This window comes from Lonchura striata, chromosome 1A (assembly GCF_050655825.1).
Source record: "Lonchura striata isolate lonStrDom1 chromosome 1A, ASM5065582v1, whole genome shotgun sequence".
Classification (NCBI taxonomy): Eukaryota; Metazoa; Chordata; class Aves; order Passeriformes; family Estrildidae; genus Lonchura; species Lonchura striata.
The window spans coordinates 27,210,937-27,231,996 of NC_140741.1; the positions used below are offsets into that span (position 1 = coordinate 27,210,937).

Sequence of the window (21,060 nt, forward strand, 5' to 3'; positions counted from 1 at the left end):
TCAGTCATTCCCTGTGATGGTCTTTCGGGCCTTTTCCTTCTTGCCTTTCTCCAAAAATTAAACTAGCCAACTTCCTAGCTGTCTTGCTCTCTCACCTCAGACAGGACTGTTGCAGAGAGCTGCCATGGGATGCCTCACCCTCTGCCCCACACACCCATGTTATCCATTTAGGAAATAAAGACACACGTTTAGTCTTTCCCCACCATCACTCTTGTCTGAACTGCTCATAAACGAGCTGCTTCAGACAACCACTTTCTCCTTGCTCCAACAGAAGCTGTGCCGTGCCCTCTCCTGTTCTCCAGGCATACTGGGGCCTTGGCGACCCAGCACTGCCGAGAAAAGAGGAGCAGAAGAGGGAAAACAAACACAATCAATTTCCAGGTATACTCAGAAATGGCAGTAAATCTTTCCTAGCAGACAGGGAAGCAGGAGCATGTGTGTTTAGAACAGCTCCAGTGCTGGGTATGAAACGATGGTGAAGATTACCTCTTTTTTCCCCCCGGGCATATTTGAGTAGATAGCAAGGGAGCCAGAGCTACAAAAGATTCCTTAAATTTGGCTGTTGACAGCTACAGTCACCCTTTCTCCCTACAGAGTGCATTGTACCCCAGCCCCTCAAAACTATCACCCCGGAGCCAACAAGAGACCTGCCTGACTTGTGGCATTGTAAGGCTGTGGGGAGGAGGAGAGGAGGACAGATGGGACGGATCAAGGAAGAGGTAGAGATGAAGGGAATACCAAGGAGGAAAAGTGGAGCTGGACATGGAGTAGTCTGGGAAAGTGGATGTGAAGAAAACCCAAGCAACAGGCATCTGGCCCTGCAGGCGAGGCCAGTGAGCGTTGTGGAGGGTGAGTGCTCAGTGTGATAGGACAAGTGGGCACTTGGTGTGGGATGCAAAGGAAACAGAAGCCTGCACCCCATGACATGAGGGGAGGCCCCTGCCTCCAACCTGTCCCTTGCTAACAGTGGCAGGGGATTGCACCTGCTGTGTCACCCCCTGCCTGCTGCATGCCCACCCTGGCAGCAGCCAGGCAGGAGTGGAATTGAAAGGAGCCCATGTGAGAGCTGCACCTGGCCACCGTACCCCACAGTGTGCAGATCAGGGTGGGAGGGGTATCCTTTTTCTGCTACCCTGCGGGGAAAAGTGCTGTACACTTCCACAAAGCTTTTGCCAGGGGAAGTGATGCTTTGCACTGTCCAGATTTTATTACCAAGAGTTGTAGGATGGTGGTGGCAAGGTTTATACCTCTGGCTGGTGCTGCTGTGGCAGCGAGGGGAAGGCTGAGCCCCTCTGCACCAGCCTGGCCCCACTCACCCATGCTGGGATGGGGAAGAGTTGGGCATCACAGCAGGGCAGGGCTCACCTCTCCCATGGTCCCGACCTGTCTCTCAGCAGGGACCACAACTTCTTCCCAGAGACAAAGAGGTGACAAAAATAGATTTTCATAGGGAGCTATGACTCAGACTGGTGAGTGGCCAGAGCAGCCTGCCTGTCCCATGAATAACAGTTCAGAGACGCTCGGTGGGCAGCTGGCCCTTGCAAGGACACAATGCATGACAGGGTGGGGGAAAGCAGTGTGGGGCTTTTTTGGTTCCTGTTTTGAGCAGGATTGGTGACAGAAGATGGGTTTAACAAGAGCTCATGGATTCAGCCCAGAGGGACTGGGAGCAAGCAATTAAGGGATTTTCTTACATTTAATTAACACCCAGTGTCTGGGACTAGCAGCTATCCCCAAGATAGGGCAAAGCAGGACAAGGGGTCACCCTGCTGTGCCCCCTGAGTGAGAGGGATGTTTGGGATGGACTACTGGCTTGATGGGAAGGACACCCGCTGCTCCAAAGCTGCCCTGCATCCAACCTGGCAGCTCCATTCTGGCCCATTCATGATGCTGAGGCCAGCAGGGTGGTGGGGTGAGGCAAGAGGAGAAACCTTTTCTCAGGGGACTGTAACCTGATGCCTCTGAGGTGGGGGATTCCCTTCTCCCAGGTTATCACCCAGTTTAGGAACATCCTCAGGGCCACCCTAAGGAGATGAAAGGGCTCCTCTGCTACTCCATGGACTCATCTCCACCATCTCCTTAGACCAGGAGACTTCAGATCCTGGGGATCTGCAGATTCTACTTAGCATGGAAATCCTGGTTTCTTTAATTTCCAGGTTTCTCAGCCCTGCAGACGTGACTTGCATCGCCTTGCCCTGGTTACTGGGTCTGCCTGCACCAGAAGCTGGTGCAAGACCTCACTGGATTTGTTCAGTCAGGCTGAGGTCTCTCTCTCCAGCCTTCCTCCTCCTCCAGAAAGCATTGGGTGAGAGTTGCCTTCATTTGATGTTCTCAAATCCACCCAAAAGCCCACTGGCTTCTGAGCAAAACCAGGGTGCAAGGGCAACGGAGGAGGGAGTGCTGGCCTTGCAAGTGTTTTATGCAGAAGAGGCAAGGTGAGCCTGATGGCATGACATGGCTGGCACCTGGACTCTGCTTGGCTTTGGTGGGCAGCGTTCCCTGGTGCCAGCCATGCCACCACTGGAGCAGGCCCTGCTCGGGTTTTCTAAAACTCAGACGCTGCAGAAGTACCACAAGGCAGCAACTCTGTGCAAGGAACACCCAGCTCAGCCCAATCTCTCCCCTCCAGGTGACACCTCATCACACCCTCCTGAAGGGCAGCCCTGAAGGTGTTTTGGTTGGAGCTGTGCCCAGACACTGCCCTTTCCGTGTACCCAGAAGTGTTGCCTTCCTGCCCTTCTCTCCTGCCTGTCCAAAGGGAATCTGTCAAAAACCAACTCGCTTGCCCCACCACCAGCACCTCCCACCTAGAAGTTTAGCTGAGCCTGTTTGTGCAGCTGCTACAGGCTGGAGAGGGATGGAGTGAATCCGGGCGTTCAGTTAGACACAGGGGGGAGATTTTTCACTGTGTTTCTTAGATCAGCTTGTCAGAAAGTGCACTTGAGCACATGTTCTGGAGTTGGGAAAAGCCTAAAGCATTTTTCAGCCACCAAGTGCTAGGTTGTACCCTGATCTAATTTCATTATTAAAAGAAAAGAATGTGGGAGACCCATGGGAGACTCTCCAAAGCACTTGGGATGAGGGTGTTCAGGTTCCACTTGCTACAGCTTGGCCTTCACCAATGCTGCCTCTTCCCTTAACATTCCAGAATACTCCTTTGTCTTTTTTCAGAGCTTCTCTATGTCCAGAAAGGTCCAAAGACCAAACCTGGGCTGATCCATGGTGCCCAAGAAGGGTGCAGGTGCTTGTGTTTGCAGTGCTGATCCATGACTCAGGGCAGTCATTTCCATTGCCTTCTTCCCAAGCTCCACAAGTCACAGCCCGCCCAAGGAAAACAACAGGTTTTGGAATGTAACAATTTATTGGGGTTAATTTTTTTGTCTTAATTTTTAACTCCCCATTTCTGGCATTGATACAATATTCAAGAGCAGCAGAAAGAACAAAATGTACAAGAATACAAGAGTAATTAGCACAACCCCCACCCCCAAACCTGGAGCAAACCAGTTTCTTGTAGGAAGCACCAAGGGAAGGAGTGATTCAATCACCCTTCCAGTGGCTCTCCTCCTACCCATCCACTCTAGACAGAGTTTAGCCAGCTGGGAACTGGATTAAAAAACAAAACAAAACTGAACAAACACTATATTTAAAATGAAAATTGCAAGACAAAAAAATAATATATAGATATACAATTCATCCGTGCACAATCCTTAAATGCATTTTTTTCAAAATAAAAAAAATTACAAGATACATATTTAGGTTTATTTTAAATTAAAAAAAATTACCACCTTCACTCTGTATGCCAAGTGAGGGGAAATGTGGAGACAGATGGGTTGCATCAGAACTATCAGCACTTGGAGTTAGGGCTGACCTTCTCCAAGAGGAAGGAAGGGCTCTGATGCTGCCAAAGCTCAAGCACAGGCAGAATCTGAAGCACCCAAGTACCACAGAACACAGTGGGGTCACTCGCCTGCTCCAAGTTCAGTGTTTGCAGGAATCTGCAGCATTTAAGCCTAAGCTTGGCATAGGGGAAGGTGAAAGGAAGGAACAGATGAAGCAGGCCCCTGTCCTCCACCACCAGCAGACAACTTTCTATGCAAAAAGAAAACGAACGGGGGAAAAAAATCCCAAAGCAGAGAGTCTCCTCTATTCTTAGGGAGTGTACAAGGCTTAATGGCACAGGGGAGAAGAGGAAGGAGGACAGCACACTGAGTTGATTTGCTTGGGGGAGGTGCAGGCATGACAACTCTTTTCTAAAAAAAGTCATCACAACGATTAATTTTTTTGTTCCGTTTGAGAACTTGACCTAAGATTCTGCCCCTGCTTTGCAGCTGGGGGCTGGAAGCAGCAGGCTCCCTCCAGGGCAGCTGAAGAGCAACCTACCTGTGCAAGAGCACCTACCTGCTGCTCTGCCCAGAGGAAAACCCTCATATCCCTAGAGAGCAGGGACCAGCTGGGGGGCTGCTTGGGAGCATGGGAAAGCCCCATTAGTCCTATGAGGCCCTGAAGCCCCACGAAGTGCTTTGACCCACCCAGCTGTGCTCCGGAGGTTTAATGTGAGCTCCAAGTGCTCAGCTGAACAAGGAATGAAGTAAAGAACCAGGGCCTTGCAATGGGAATTAACACTTTGCCTGCATGTCCCACTATGCCCCTTTTCTCCCAGCAGACACATTTTCTGAACCATTGCAGAAGCTGGCACCACTCTGATTGCATCTTGCTGCAGTTCTGTCACCTTACTTCATCCCTGTGCCACAGCACGCTGCTTGCTGCCCACCCAGCCCAGGGCACAGAGGGCATCCCGCTCCTCCATCCCAGTGCCATCTGCCAGTGCCTGGAGGGTGTGGGCTCAAAGCACAGAGCTCACCTGGGCTGGAAGGACCCTCACCCCAAGGACTGTGCTTTTGGACAGCCCTGGAATCATTGTTTCCCACCACAGAGAGGCTGGAATGGACAGAAGAGCTGCCAGAGGCAGCCAACCACCACAGGACTGTATCTCCCTTCACTCCTGGAAGGAGAAATTTACAGAAGGGAAGAAAGAAGAACTCAGGGCCCTGCTGCATGCTTACAGGTGAGGCAGGTGGGACACAGGGCACCTCAGAATCACCAAAGAACACAGGAGAAGCTCCTGATGCCAAGACTGACACTGCACAGAAAAGGGTGCAAATACCTCTGAGCGCATCAGTCTGATACAGGGCAATGGCAAAGTGTGAGAGGAACAGAGGACAGAAAGGCAAAGGTGAGGATGGAGACAGACTCCAACATCTCCTGCCATCTATACCCCCAAAAAGAAACCACACAGATTGCACTCTGGGGAAGGATCTCAGAAGTTACAAGAAAATAAAGACACTTATTTTCTCAACCTCAGAGCACTGGTGAAATGAAGATACTTCCTGGAGATTACCTGGGGAAGGAAGCACAGACAGGGAGCAGGGGATTTCTGAAGCAACACTGAGCACTCCCATCTCTGTGCAAACACCTCGAGAGTTGGGCCGCCAGCACCCTCAGCAGGATGGTTTCCTCCACCCCCATCCCCTCTGCATGGGAGACAGAGGCACAGGGCAGTGACACAGCTGGCAGAAAAATCATGGCAAGCCAAGAAGGAACAGAACTTAGGAGGCACCGAATCCCCGACCCCAAATTAACCCTCTACAGCAGATTGCCTTCAGAGTGGAGATCAGGGAGGCTGCACATGGGGGGTGGTGGGTGAGATGGGGAGAAAGGGGGAGAAGGAGGCTTTTTATATTCATATATTTATATATAAGAAGTAAATAAGATCCCAGCTCTTGCGTGATTATTGGGCAATTGAAAAATGCAGCAAAAGCAAGCGACATTGGAGTAAAAGGATGTGCCAGGCAAGGAGGAAAAAGTCTTGTCAGAAGGTGGGGAAGGAAGCAAAAGGGAAAATAAGCACTTAGCCAAACACGCACTCCAGGTTTGTTACACCTCCCTGGGAAGGACCTGCTCCTGAGCAGCCCCACTAATGCCATGGCCTGGGGTGGGCACAAGTACAGAGAACTTGGGACACCATCCTTCAAGCACAGCAACCTTTTCTGCCAGGAAGTTCCCAGGAAAGTGATAATCTCCAAACGCTGGGAGCTGCTGAAGCCTCCTCTACACAGAGGGGCTGGAGAAGGGAGTGATATCCCTAGGAAGACTCAGCTCAGAGACAGCTCCTACCTGGTAAAAAGCATGACTGTGGTTGTGATTTTTTTCTTTTTTTTTTTCTTTTTTTAAAATTTGTTTATTTCACAAAATCTCCCTGGGAACTTCAGTAAGGGGAGACAGAGAGAAATGCTCCCACTCTCTTTTGAAAACAGAATTTAAGCAGTGGCTCACCACAGCTGGGCCTGCTCACCACACTATTTCTGTTTTTCATCCCCAAAGGAGCTTGTATCTCATTAGCTTCATGCTCCTCCAGTCCCATGCTGCTCATTGAGAAGAGAGCCTGAGACAGGAGGTTTTGTTCCAAGTTGAAAGCCATGGGAAGCACCGACAGTTTGATGGGCGGAGAGAAAAGCTCCCACGTGCAGCCCAGGCTATGGGACGCATTGAGACATCAGTCATCTGCCACTACAAAGCCACTGCAAAGGGCACCAGAGAAGTCCAGACAAGAAAAGCTGTTCAAGCGTCTCTGCCTACCATCTTCTGCTCAGACACCAACATCTGGTGGTTTCCCTCTTCCCTGCAGTCACTCCCACATGCCAGATGAACACCAGAGACATCGTGGACAGGAAAGCCAGCACACAAGAGCTGCCTCCTTGCTCTGAAGGAACATTCAGGCAACTCTTCCCCACCACCCCAAAGGAAGCTGTAGAAGGCTGCCCTACTTGACCTGTCAAGAGTGTTCCTCTCCCCTCTCCACTCTAAAAACTTCCAGCAATTGCTGGCCTCGAGAAGAGGGTCCATGTCCCTCAGCAACACAATCAGAGCACACAAGACAGCACTCTCATCTGCCTCTAGAGATCTGGCCACTGTTGGAGAAGGGGTGCTGGAATACACACCAATGGGATTCAGTTTCCTGTCTGGATGTGGTGAATTCTATACAGAAAAATGTCAACCCCCACTTGGTGTTGGAAGAAGTTTAAGAAACCTTACAGAAGAGAGGCATATCTGCTTCCCAGGAAATAAGCCCACTATGAATAATTCTGCTTAGATATAGGGGATGGGAAAGAGACAGCAACTTGGCAGGAAAGGTACATGCCAACCCCAAACATTAGCAGCTTGCTGTACATGCAAAGTCAACTGTTTCATGTTGATGGCCTGATCCACATTCTGTCAGAATGTGACTGGCCATCTCTGAGGGCTGCTCAGCCAGAAAACCACTTGGAGACTCCACCTTAGCTCACAGGAGAGGTATGGGAGGGAAAGGAACTCACTCCAACACTTGGGAGGCAAGGACGGGAAAGGTTTGTAGACAGGGTTCCTCCAACATGCAACTTGCCTTTTCAGCTCAGAGATCGCTGCTTAGTCCTAGAATGCCTTTCCCTCCAGTTCAAGCAAGCCAAACACCATCCCAGACACACATGCTTCGATACTACAAAATACTCTTTTCTCTAAGGACCATCTAATACCACTACAGTTTGTGCAATCACTGCATTTATTATTCATTTTTAAACTCTCTCTCGCTCTCTCCCTGTAGAAATTTTTTTTAAAACTTTTCTTTTTTTATGCAAAACTAATCATTTCACTTTTTCCACTCCATCATAAAATCTCCTCTAAAAACACGACAACGAGAACAAACATGGCACAGACACAGAGAATTATTTCCCTGTTTTTGTTGAATTTTTTTTTTCCTAAGGGTTATGGGGAAAGGAAGGGGATACTTTCAAATAAACTCCTCCCTCAATTCCATGCCCTTTTTAAAAGGCATGAATGAATCTTCTTTCCTATCTCCATTAAGGAGCAAGGGCAAAAATTCAGAAGGAGGAGCACAGCCCACGTGAATACGAAGGTAGGTTAGTCAGCCTCAAGTGTCTTGTCCACCTGAGGGGACTTGAGGTGACTGCTGCATTCAAGTTAGCAAACATCTAACTCAAACCAGCATGGGATCCTCATTTTGGATCCAGAGGTTCAGGGTTTGGTTCCCACCTGGTGACCCACCCAGGGAGGGATTTGTCACACAAGCAGGTGAGCTGTGTCTGCAAGCCGGATCATACTCCTTTCTTCCTCCACAAAGAGGATCTACCACACACGAGTTTCCCTTCTGCAACAAGTCCCCTCATCTCCTCACCGCAGGAAGGAGGTCCTTGCGGAGCATCCCTACAATGACCCACTGTTTTTCTCTTCACAGACAGTTCCCTTGCTTGCCACTCTGGAGAAAGGCAAAATCCCTTCAATTAAACAATTCCTGCCCCTTGCCCCCAAAGAACACCATACAAGAGACACTGGGGAAAAGAATTCTGCCAAGCAACACATCTTGGCCAATACACATCAAGAGTTTCCTATTAAAGTTCCCTTTTATCTCCCACTTAAACGCTTCAAAACTTTTTTCAGAACCTTGATACCACAAAACAAAACACATCACCACATACACACCAAACAGTAACTTAACAACCTAAAGTGACTGGCCAGTTTGCATTCACCCCATAAAGCAGCTCTTCTTATCTCACAGCCACAGATTAGTTCTTATTCAGAAGGGGGAGGAAAAAAAGAAGAATCTCCTCGCTATTTTCCTAAGAAAGAGCTTTTCCCTATGCCTACAAACTGCTCATCGTTGAAGCTGCAGCCAAATGGATAGGCTATGCTAACATAAGGGATCCCTGGGTGTGCCAGGCACAGGAAAGATGCGCAAAAGAAAACCCAAATTAAGAAAAAAAACAACACCCACAAAAAGTACAAGCAGGTATTAACACAGACACGCACACAAGTCCAACAAGTTATAGAAAGCCTTAGCTTAGTGAATGGATCAGGGAAGTCTCTTTCTCCCTGCCCCTAGCTTCAGCTGTGAATGAAAGCACATCCCCGAAGAGTCCACTAAGCTCTTTAACCAAGGAAAGAAAGAGGTGTACCAAGGGTGGTGCTAACAGCACCTGGAATCCCCCTCAGACTGTCTGCACAGACACCCAACCGCAACTGGTGTGAATTCACCATTTCCCACAGCTTGGAATGCCACCCACTGCCAAGGCAAGGTTTGTGGGGAAGGCAGCGAATATTTTATTACACCAACCCAGGCGCTGGAGGCAGGGAATAGACACACTCTGGGCACAAAAGCCCTAATTAAGGTCAGAAGCTGGTCTACCCCTCTACCACCCTGACAATGTCCCTTGGGCAGTCAAATATTACTTCCCTCCCACAAATTGCCTCCCTTCTATGCTCAGATCACTACAACCACAAAATCACTACTGCAGGAGAGCACTCCTCAGAGCCAGCAGCTCCTGAACATACTTGTGTGAAAGCACCAGAGGGGCCAATTCCACTTCTGTTCACCCGCCCAGGGCAGGCTTATAAGTAAACGAGCCCTGGCATGAGGAATTTTTTCCACCCTTTTCACCTCTGCAGCATGTTATGTAGAAGTGACATCCCTCTGCCCCATCCAGGGACAAGGCTGTGAGGGTGAGGCTCTCACCAGTTCATCAGCACCTCTTTTCCTTACCTCTACAGGCTCAGTCCCGTGCAAGTAGAGGAAGAAAGGAGAACAAAGGAATGGCTTCTCACCGTGAAGCTTAGGACCCACACAGAAACAGAGCAAGCCAGAAATGGCAGGCAAAAAATAGAGCTTAGTTTGAATGTGAACAAAGCTGGTCAGGGAAAGAGGGAGCTGTGGAATAAACAGCAAGCTGTGGTCTTGCTCCCTCCTATTTGCTAGGGGTGAAGAGAAGGAATTTCTAGATCAGCTCACAGGAGCTTTAGGGGACGAGATCCAGCGCACATGCATACGATGTGAGAGAGACAGGTATTTCTTATGAGCACCTTTGGTTGACAGTTGTAAGGGCTGTTTCAGATGCTGAAAAGACAGAGAGGAAACCTCTTCCAGGCCACCCACCAGAGGGAGGGAGAGCAGGAGGGGCAAAAGCGAGCAGGAAGAACAAACAACCTGCCTTAGCATTCACCCCTCCTTCCTTTGGAAGGAGCAAGAGGAAGCAAAGAGGGCCAGGGGAAGCTTACGCACAAGGTGGGAGAGCAGCCTCACGCGGCTGGGGCAGCGTCACGCTGTTGGCATTATCTTCCCACAGACTGAAAGATCTCCCACTCCCGCTTCTGCCACAGAAAGATCAGAGAAAGACATTTCATGTCCCTCTCTCCCAAACAAGTGCAAATGAACATCAGGAGGAAGATATGGGCTGGAAGCAGACTCCTCTTTTCTTCCCTTTCTCCTGAGAAGCTGAACAGGTTGGAAGATGCAGGAGAAGAGGAGGGATCAGGGCACCTGAAAGCACCCATACAACTGCCAAGGTAGCACCAATAGTCAAAGGAAAGGGGAAGCCAATATGAGGCATAGGCTGCATGGGGCACCCCCCACCACCCCAGCTTTGTCTCAAGCACCTTCCAGGCATGACACTTCACCTGTCCTTCTCCCCCTCACTCTGAGGGCATCTGGATCAGCAACTGCCACAAGAACAGCAGAGGAGAGGGCAGATCCAGGCCACAGGCTAAGAGGGGAAGAATGGCAGGATAGTAGTCATAGCAAGGGGGAAACAAGAATGGAAGAGTCAGCATGCACATTGTGGGAGACGGTCTGGAGGACATGGGCAAGGGCTCCAATCCTCTTACATCCTCCCCTCACGGGTTTGGAGCTCCTCTTCAGTTTTTGTCAAAGATAGAAGGGAATGAGGAAGAGCAGCACCTTCGTCACCACCTGCACAGGCACACAGACACATGCTCACTCATCCCTCAGCCCCAAAGGCTCCACTGCCCGTTGGACAACACCACATTCAAGGACAAACAACCACTCCCCAGCCCCACCACAACCCTCCCTACCTCCTCCTGGCAGTACCAACAACCAAGAACAGTGGGTGCTCCCACACTCCCACTGACACACTCCAGCCTCCAGGCAAGAGGAATTGGGCAGGAGGAAAGGAGAAGGAAGGGTGGCAGTGAGGGTAGAGGGACAGCCAAGGGGAGAAGGAGAGAACTAAGGACAGCCATTCGCACCACGACTTCTTTCAGGTAAAGCACCCCCCACAACCCTGGAGTGGGGGGACCTGGTTGCTCACTTGCTGCCTCCTCCACCACTGCCCGCCGCCACCTTCTCAAAATCCTCTGCATTGCAGAACTCCTTGATGGTTACAGTGAGGAGGTTGCTGGTGACATCTGTGACCACCACATTAGAGCAAGGGGACATCTCGGGACGCCAGTCGCCAGCCTCCTGCTCCGGGTCAGAAGAGGAGAGGGACAAGGAGGGTGTCTGCCCCCCACTGGACCCCCCCGAGGGAGAACGCTTGCTGGTGGCAGCCGACTCAGGTGGGATTGAGAGGTCGAGGACCTCCGACTCACGCCAGTCGGGGATGGCTGGGCTGAGGGTCTCAGGGAGCAGCTTTGGAGGGGAATCATCTGGGTCGGAGGAGGAGTGGGGAGCAGGTGATGGGCAGCCAGAGGAGCTGGAGCTGGGGGCATCATAGGGGGTGGAGCCCATAATGAGCCCACAGGAGGCTGCCTGGGAGCCTTCGGCCTCCCCCTTGCCCTCCGCAGAGGGCGTAGGTGCAGCAGACGGCTTATTGTAGAGTGAAAAGGTGCCAAACTTCATGTGGCGGATCTGAGTGCGGAGGACGCTCTCGCTGAACTTTTTGCTCTTGCCAATGACACGGTTTCGGGACGGGATCTTGGGCCGAGCCAGGCCCCCGGCCCCATTGGCTGGCTTCCCACCTTTGTCGATGACTTTGAGGTTGAGGATGATGCGGCTGCGTTTGGGCTCGCGGGGTTTCACCTTACGGTTGATGATGCGGACGGTCTCCGAGAAGGGCGAGACAGGAGGACGAATGCCAGCTCCGCCACCCACGCTCCCGCCATTCTGGGGATCTGGACGGGGCAGGGGGCGCCGGGACATGCGGTGGCATCGCCGGATGTCTTTCTTGAGCCGGTGCACCGCGGCGCTGGAGTGGAGCTTGGGAGAGGAGGTACTGGAACCAGGCTTGACAGAAAAGTGTACATCCCCAATGTGGAGGGCCTCCGCTTGGGCCCGAGCCTGCGGTGGTGGGGAGAAAGAAAACAAACAGGGTCAGAGAGGCAGCCTAGGTATAGCCAGATATCAAATCGGGCACTGCTCACTTCAAGCCAAGCACTCACTGGCAGCACCATGACACATTTATATCCAACATCAATGACAAGCACGGGTACACACCTACAAACCATTGATATCTCCAACACAGCCCCCAGACAGGCATAGGACACTCTCTATATAATTTTTGGGCAGCTGATGCCTCCCTAGGCTGTACTCCTGTCGACACATGCTTTCCCCAGGGACAAACTGCGATTTCCCAGGCATGTTTCAGGGTTAATGGTCTCCACAGCCCCCCTTGGTTGTCATCAGTCAAAGTGCACAACCCTCCACAGTCAGCCAAAGAAGCCTGCATCTTCCTAGGCACTTGGTGCTGTCAGTGCTGAGACAGCACCCAAACTTACAAAGGGATTGCACCAGGTTCTCTACAAATTGAACACAAGATAAGAGGGAAGAGGCAGAGTAATGCCTAATGAGCATTGTCTCTGAAAAGCGTGGTAGAAGGGCGTCTTGAGGAACACAGATGGAGGCTGGTGAGCATGGTCTGATGGAGCTGTTTTTGTTAACATAAGAAATTTAGAGATCCGATTTTTAACTAGGATCACATGGAAGTCATTCATTCTTACTGTGCTGTGGGAGCAAGTTCCAGTGTTTAAAGACAGAGATGAGGCCAGGTGGAATTCAAGTAAAAATTAACTGTACCTCCAAAGAAGAGATTGACTTATCCTTTTGAGCACCACATTTGTTTGAAACCTAGCACTGGACCAGAGCAGGAATAGCACCTGTTCAACTGCTCTGTGCCAGCCCTCCTCAAGAGCCAGGCCAGGGGAACAATATTTTTAAGCTCTTCTGGTGCCAAAAACTGCCCTGTTTCATGCACCAGAGACAGGAACATTTTTTGTGAGCAGGAACAGCAGTTTCATTGGTAAGCTAGTGCTGTATGACCTGTGGGCTTGGAAACCCAGTCTATTCTTACATCACATCTCATCAGAGCACTGTTGCTTGTATAGCTCATCCTTCCACCTGCACCCCAGTACTTGCCCAAGCCAACCCCGCTGCATATTCCCTCTCAGCAGTGGTGACAGGTCGAAGGCACACAGCCCTGGAGGGGACAGGTGAGCCCCCACCCTGTGACTGCCCATCCCACGAGCAGCTTCCCCCACCTCGTGGGCACAGAAAGAACTGCAGTGCTGGAAGACAACAGCTGCTTTTCCTCCCCAACTTTTCTATCCCGTTGCCCCTTGCACACGCCAAGATCGGGATGGCTTCTTGCCAGCTAAGAGCTTAGCACTCAACTCCGTCTCCTTTGTCACCCTGCAGGCTGTGCCTCCTACCAGAGAAATGCCTGGGGAAAAAAATGTGCGTGTAAAGGCAGGGATCTAACAGATCTAAGCGAGGGGCCCAGCCAGCCCCTGCACAAAAAGCTCAAAGTCCTGGCCCTACAGCTCCAGAGCTTTGCTGTTAGCCAGAGCCCTTCTCCCACAGAGATACCCATGGGAACCACAGAAGATCCTGAATGAGCAGAGAACAGAGACGTGAAGACATTTTGTTCCTCTCTTTACTAACACTGGATGATCACAGCCTTCTGTACTACTTCTATTCTGGCTTTAAAATGACTGCAAAAATGAGGTCTCCTTCTCTGACTGTACAAAAAAACACAAACTGAAGGCTCATCCTGACTGGGGACCTAGACTCTGTGTTAGCCAACTGACAAAGAAACAAAGTTAGCACAGCCCCAAGGCAGGCACAGACACTGCACATTAACAAACAGGGCTGTTTCCACCTAGCTAAAGAGAAGTGTTGCCAGCACACACAAACCCCAACGCTTTTCCTGATGTAGCAGAAAGCATCCCACTGTCCATCTAGTTGTCCATCTTTGCTCAGCCTCGTGTGTTACTCCATACCCCAAACTGTTGAGAAAATAAGACACAGTTCCTGTCACAGGCATAGTACAGGCCTGAGCACAGCAACAGCACCAGATGAACTCCCTGCACCACACATCAACACTCCCATCTCATCAATATACAACCTGGGGACACTGCAGACCTGGTCAGGAGGTCACAGGCACAGGAAAATGCACATTTGGGCTGTGCTTACTCCATCTTTTCACGGGTCCCTCTAAAGCAGATGGCAGACACAAGGACAAGCTAAAGTTTGCTTTCTGACATTACATACCAGCACAGCCTGATGAATTCCCTTTCATCCTGCTCCACATCATAACCAGCCCTTCCAGCACTGCTGCTCTTGTGCTTTGGGTTTCTTACCAATTTACAAAATGCAACACAATGTCCCCTTCCAAAATACAGGACAAGGAAAGCAGGCAAGGGTTACAGATGCATCACTGAAAATCCTTCTACAGCTTCAGTGGATGGACACAGGTATCCTTCAGGGCCTCTCCGGTTGCCAGCACTGCACATCTTTCAGATTAATTGCCTACCCCATCATCACGCCTTCGAGTGAGGAGTTCTGCCCCCTCTGTGCCACTCTGCTCCAAGTCAAATCTAATTGCTACCTTCCACCAGCACCGCCTCTAACACCCAGAAGAGAAAGAAGGCAGCTTCCCAGAAGTGTGGGGGAAGCAGTCACAAACATCCTCAGTTTCCTTATACACCCCAAAAATTCCTGAGCAAAGCTTCCCATCAGCCACATTAAACAAAGTGATAATGCTGGGATGGTTACTACCTGACCACTTCAATAGCCCTGTTGCTTTTACTTTCGCTTCCTGTACACATTAATCAGCTCCTGTCCTGCTTTCACAGTGAGACCTGTCTTGGTTTTGTGCTTGCCCAACAGCTACTGCAGAGCCCTGGTACATGGCCTGGACTTTTCCAGTGTGTCAGAACCAGTAGGTCTCATTTACATGCTATGTGTCTGCATTTCCAGTTACTTCTGGGGCACTTTCTCCAAGGCTGAAGCTGTTTCTAACTCATGTTTCAGCTACCTGCTTTTATTAAATTCCAGCTTCAGCAGTGTCTACGTAGTCTACACACAGCATTGATACTCTGGTCAGATTATTGAGAGGGTAAGTTAGGGCTCAACAGTCTTCCCCTGATACTACACTGCTATCCCCAGTGACCAGCTTCAATGCAAATTCCAAAGAGCATTATGCAAATATTCAGCTTACCTTGAGATTGTTTTTCCAGGTAAGGTTTCAAGAAAAATCGTATCAGATGCTTTATCTAAGACCAGCCCCCAGAGCTTTCTCACTTGGGAAGCTCAGTATTCCTACCACAGGATCAGGTTTATTCAGGCATCACCTACATGAACTCATCCATTCACTGCAGAGGACAGCACAGAGGCACTCCTTGCCCTGTTTCCAACTTTAGATTAAGTAACTTGCTGCCTTTGGTTTGGAGAAGACTCAGCACTCAGTTTTATCTGTTGGAAATGCACTTCTTCCTGCTCTGGATCCATTCCTTGATCACATTCACAAGCCATATGAGGATAAGGTTTTTGAAAAACAAACCCACTGTATCCTTTCAGCTGTGTCACCACAGTTTGCTCCTTGGCTCACAAGTGTTTCACACGGAACCTACCTCTCTAGGTTTTGCTGCTTTCACCAGCAGGACATGCTCACTGCTGAAGAGGCACTCAGCATGTGTACGAAGTAATTCACTCTCTGCTTACAGCTCAGCCTACATCAGGATGCAGTTTCTGGAAGCTTGCTGCAGTGCTCTGTCATGGGAGCAAGCCAATTGCTGGGATTGCTTCCCTTCCCCCTCTTCCCGTCTGGGATATGTATCACCTTTATTTATCTTGTACAGCTCTCCCTCACTGCCCCTGGGAACTAGTGTACCTCCCCCATTCCCTACTATTTCTGAATAAGTGTCCCTCGAGGCCCAGCAAGCATATTTGTTCATTCATTCCCTTAACGCACTGAGGCACACAAGCACGTACACAGACACGTGCTTAGAAAGGGCCTCTCTTACCTGATTTGTATCAAAATCTCTATGATTCGGAAGAAAAAACCAAACCAAAGACCTCGTAAGACAATGGATTTCTAGTAAATTATTTCAAAATCTCGCCAATTCCAGTAGTGCTGCTGCACCATAGTAGCACTATTCTCTCATAAATTACTGGCTCTGCTTTGTCTTTTATTCTCCACCTGCATTCCCACAGTCTTTGCTCCCAACAGCATTTGCAAGAGCTCTTCTTTCCCCTTTTTGGCTGCCATTCTGCCTTTTTATCACCCTCTTTCTTCTGCGCTCTTCCAAGTGACAAGGCAAAAGCAAGCCAGTTCATAGCACAGTTCTCCCAAGCAACACTGCCATAAACTTTAGTTTCCCTCCGGATTGGGAACAAAATGCTACAAAAGGGGAACGGTCTGTTTTCAAATTACTCAGGATAATTTACGAACAGGGAGGAGATCAAAAGAAACCCAATTCCAGCTTTGGAGTTCAAGAGAGGGCGAAAGGACAGAGCACCATGCTGCTCAGCCCCTTCTTCCCCCACTCCCCTACTAAGAATCCCTTTGCCCTTGTTCTCCCTTACTTCTTCCTTCCCATTAACCTTCTTCACTCCTGTCACCTTAGTATTTATGGCCACCCCAACCAGGGGTCTTTGCCAGCCACCCACTGAGCTTGCAGATTGGGCTCTGTCTCTGAATAGCACTTGCTCGACTTTATTAGATGAGTTGGTGAGGTTTGCATTCCACACAGAGGAGTGCCTAGAGAAAAAAAGCTAAATAAAAAGAGCAAATTGAACAGAGGAAAAAGAGGAAGATCACTACAGCATGTGCTATGTCTCTTTCTAACCTCACACTAGCATCCATGCTTAAGGGCCTGTCCTCAAGGATGACTTCTGCCAGACACCTGAAGAGCCTTACATACAGTGCTGCCCGTTTCAGACTAAGAACTTCGTTTCCCATCCACTCAGCACAGGACTGCAGTACACCAGCAGCCTCCTGCCATGCCTAAGCCCAGCTGTGGGAAAATTTGCCCTGAGCATGCAAAGGATAAAGACCCATTTCCTGCCCAAAACTTTGCAGTTGAAGTTTGTAGGGGTTGCTTTCAACACTGGCCATCTTGATAGTGATATTACAAAGCCTGGACTGTGATGTGCCTCTGCAGTCTGATCGAAAGGGCAAGTGTTAGACAGCTCTCAGAAACAGGAGCCTGGCTTACAAAGGCAGCAGGTGGTCAAAGATGCAGCTTTTCAAAGCTTTTCCAAAGGCGTGGGCCACTAACCTGCTGGAATGCTTTCTGCAAATCCCCCTGGGTGCCTATCTGCAACTTTTGAGAACTAATCCCAGGATAAACCTAGTCCCAGCTGCAAGCTAAAACACCCACACAAGCCAAAGGACTGAGTGGCATATCAGTGCACTTATTTTGATGCCATTCTGGAGACCCAGAAGCCTAGGTTTAAGCACTGATACACATGAAAAATCCTAGCAAGCCACCAAGTCAAGGGCAGACTACTCTACCAAAGCAGTCCTAGGCCAGATTTCTGCTCAAACATCATTGCATGCAGGCCTAATCTGTTCAGTTAACAGATCAAAAAGAATATTGTTCTAACTGCCAACTCCAAATACTCCCTCTGGGATACAAGAATCAGATTTCTTCCCCTGCTTCCGAAATTCTCACTGGCAAGACATTCTGCAGCTGAAAGAACTGAAAATACCGTTAGTAATGCACGAGGCAGAACCCAATCCCACTCCTCCCACAGCAGAACCAGAGCTGCGGGGCTGGAGAGGTCAAATGTGCATCTTCAGGGGTCAGAAAAACCGAGTTCCAAATCATCTCACTGTCTCTGTCGTAACTCTAGCTGCAGTTGTGTTGATTGTGGTTTGCCTGAACAGAGCTCAAACAAGTTCAAATGGGCTGGCTCAGACAGAGTTACTTCTCACTGCCTGGTCTGGGGTGTTATTTTTAGGGTGGGATCCGAAGTCACAGAGGAACAGCAAGTCAGAGCACTACCAGTTCCACCAGCTCTGTTTCCCAGAGGTGCAAACCAAGCAGCAGTGGTAGCACTCTACCCTGCCAGCCTCTCCCACAACGTGGCCCCAGCCTTCAGGAGAGCCGATCTTGCTCCCTATCACGAGTCATCTTCTACAAAGTACCAAGCCAGCTCTGCAAACCTACAGGTTTCCATTACCATTTGAGGAGCTGGCAGAAAGATGTGCCACAGAAACGTGTCACGGATGTGATTCAAAGGATGCTGCTGAATAATTCACGTTAAGTTTAGGGGAGTTTTAAAGGGTAAGGGGAAAAGAGAAGCAATGAGTGGGTTTTGAGTTCGGGGGTTGGTTTTGGTTTTTTAAATGAGTGTGAATGAGTAATTTTTTTTTAAAGCTATGGCAATAGATGTGGCCATATCACATTCAGAATCAAAAATAAAATAAACTGATTACACATAGCATAGTCACCTCTCTACAGCTCTGAACAGTGTCAGGTGTTACAAATACCAGTATTTTTTAATGCAGGCAGAGGACTATTTCAAGCTGGTGATTTTCCCTTCAAGTGTTCCTTTGCATTGCTGGAAATTTAAACACAAGAGTTACATTTAATGCATGAGTGCCAGAAAGAGGAAAGCCAACTAGGCTATGTTCCCTGAATACAGCATAAGAGGTAGCACATATCAGATATGTTTGTAATTCTCAGGCTACAGATACAGAACACTGTTAGCAGAAAAACAGGCAACTGGGGAGGACAGTTCCAACAGCAGGACTTCCCAAGGATTACCATGGTCCCCTGGGTTTCACGCAGAGCATCAGAATACGCCTGTTCCTGCATTTCTTCTACGTGCTTCATTATACCCTCTCAAAGCAGAGAGGAGGTGATACCCTACCCCTCACTGTGCTTTCCGGTGCTCATGCAGTTAAAAGTGCTGTGCTGACTGGAGTAAAGCTCCTACTGCTGCCAGGCGAAGGGAAGCATTAACCTGTTTCACAGATGGGGAAACACGCACAAAGCCTAAGTGACTTGCCCAAAGCCACAGGATGACTTGGTGATAGTGATGCCTTACTACAGGGCCCACACTGGCTGTTCCAGGACTTCCTACCAGAATAAAACCAGGGGAACTCCAGACTTGTTCATCTCCCTAAACTGTACAAAGATGTGTTCTTTCTATGCTCATTTGAAGCCTGAGATTGTGACAGTAGAGAGGAAGGAGAGTGAAAAGGGGAGTAGAGCAAGGTATTTCTTCTGTAAACTAATAAATTCACAGAATTCACATAACAGTCATGCAGCTACCGGAGTTCTTAATTTAAAAAAAAGAAGGTAAAAATACAGGGCAAGTAGGCCTGCACTAGGGACTACCTTCCTTGCTCTTCTCCACAAGCAAAGAGAGATGCTAGAACATCTTGCAGAGATGCTGAGTCTATCAGAAAGGAACTGGAAACTTCAGCTGCCATCCTATGCAGAGGTGAAACACTCCTCCTCCTCCCAGCCACCCCTCACCCTCTGCAAAAGCAAAACAATCCTGCAGCTTACAGATCGAAGCATGAGCCCTTCATGAAACTCCCGTGGAACACCTACATCCTTAAATGCGATCAGAGGAGCACAAGTGGCAGTGGGATTCCCACCTCTGCTGCCTGACCGCTCAGCATGCTGCTAAGTTGCAGGGCACGGGTCGGATGGAATAGTCTGCTGAAGGGAGAGGGAACAAGATTGGCTAGCTCTCCACTGCGGCAGCAGAAGGCCAGGAGAAGGAGAGGATATTGGAAAAAGAGACTGCAGGCTCACCACGCACATCTGCGTGTGCTGACCGTCCTGCTGAGGCACCCGTCGCACGCACACGCTCTCTCCCCTCACACGCTTCTGCGCCTCTGCCCACCCCCCGCCTTTCCTGTCGGGTTTTCCCCGCGCTCCCAGAGCCAGGCATCAGACACAAGTCACTTGAAAGTCCAGTCCTTCCAAGGGCACACACCAGCAAGGTTTGAGAGATTTTTTTTTTTTGCTAGGCCTAAGTTATTTAAGTAAGAGTTACCTTCAGCAGAAAAGTTTTAGGTTTAGGTCCTCTCTTCTTGGGCCCATACAGCTCACGTTCTCGTTCCCTTTAGGGAATCAAATTTTTCAAGAAGTTAAAACTTTTCCCAAAGGGAAAAACAGAAGCATACCAGTTAAAGGCAAAAAAGGAAAAAAAAAAATTAAAAAAAAAAAAAACAGGCAAAGGAACGTCTGGACGCTGTTTCCCGCTCGCCCACCCAAAGTCAAACCTGCTGCTGCAGTCCCCCCAGCCCAGGGTGGGGGATGAACACTCACTTCTGCTCGAAGGCGGCGATGAGGCGGGAGTCCAGGATGTTCTCCTCGGGCTCCCAGGTGCTGTACCTGCCGGGCGAGAGCCGCGGAGGGGACAAGCGAAGGGGTCAGCGCCCAGATCCCCCCGCAGCCGCACACACACGTACTCCCCCTCCATCCCACTCCGCCCCATCCCATGCCCCCCATCCCCGCAGCCCGGGCGGGATACACTCACTTGATGGCCCAGCCTTTCCATTTCACCAGGTACTCGATGCGTCCCTGCAACACACGGGGGAGAAGGCGGGGGGGGGGGTGAGGCGGGGGCCCGGCGGGCGGGCCAGCGGCGCGGCCGGGGCCCGGCAGCGAGGACCGAGGTAGGGGGGGCGGGGGGGGGTCCCCGCAGCCCCAGCGGGGGCGGCCCCTCACCTTTCGGATGCGGCGCTTGATGATGGACTCGGCGGCGAAGACGCGCTCCCCCACTGCAGACAGCTCCATCTTGCTGCTCCCCCTCGGCGGCGGCGCCCACAGCCCATAATAATCCCGCCCGCCCGCGCGCGCCGCCCCGCCCCCTGCCCCCGGCCCCGCCCTCCTCGTGCCGCCGCCGGCTCGCGCACGCCCGCGCGCCCCCTCCCGCCGCGGCCGCGCGTGACCCGCCCCCCCCGTGGTTAAAGGCCCTTAAAGGGGCCGCGCCCGCAGCGGGGCGGGGGCGTTGGGAGCCCCGGGCCCGCGGGG

At 50.4% G+C, this 21,060-nt stretch overlaps 1 protein-coding gene across 2 annotated transcripts; it reads right to left on the reverse strand.

Moving 5' to 3' along the window:
• Positions 1–3,342: 3,342 nt before the first annotated feature.
• CBX6 (chromobox 6) lies at positions 3,343–20,914 on the reverse strand. 2 transcript variants are annotated; one of them, XM_021554044.3, is made up of 5 exons: positions 20,755–20,914; positions 20,564–20,607; positions 20,353–20,418; positions 20,078–20,144; positions 3,343–12,064 (listed from the first exon to the last, which is right to left on the reverse strand). In XM_021554044.3, the coding sequence occupies exons 1-5, from the start codon at positions 20,821–20,823 to the stop codon at positions 11,147–11,149; spliced, it is 1,164 nt and encodes a 387-aa protein (XP_021409719.1). In that variant the 5' UTR covers positions 20,824–20,914; the 3' UTR covers positions 3,343–11,146. The 2 variants fall into 2 exon arrangements, with proteins under 2 accessions (XP_021409719.1, XP_021409718.1); XM_021554043.3 differs by having other exon boundaries at positions 3,343–12,118.
• Positions 20,915–21,060: the final 146 nt, after the last annotated feature.

Bases quoted from the DNA above. Each gene is read 5' to 3' on its own strand.
- CBX6 (XM_021554043.3), bottom strand. From the start codon at position 20,823: ATGGAGCTGTCTGCAGTGGGGGAGCGCGTCTTCGCCGCCGAGTCCATC. The intron at 20,608-20,754 runs GTGAGGGGCCGC...CGTGTGTTGCAG, and splicing joins TCAAGCGCCGCATCCGAAAG to GGACGCATCGAGTACCTGGT. The intron at 20,145-20,352 runs GTGAGTGTTCAT...GATTCCCTAAAG, and splicing joins ATCGCCGCCTTCGAGCAGAA to GGAACGAGAACGTGAGCTGT.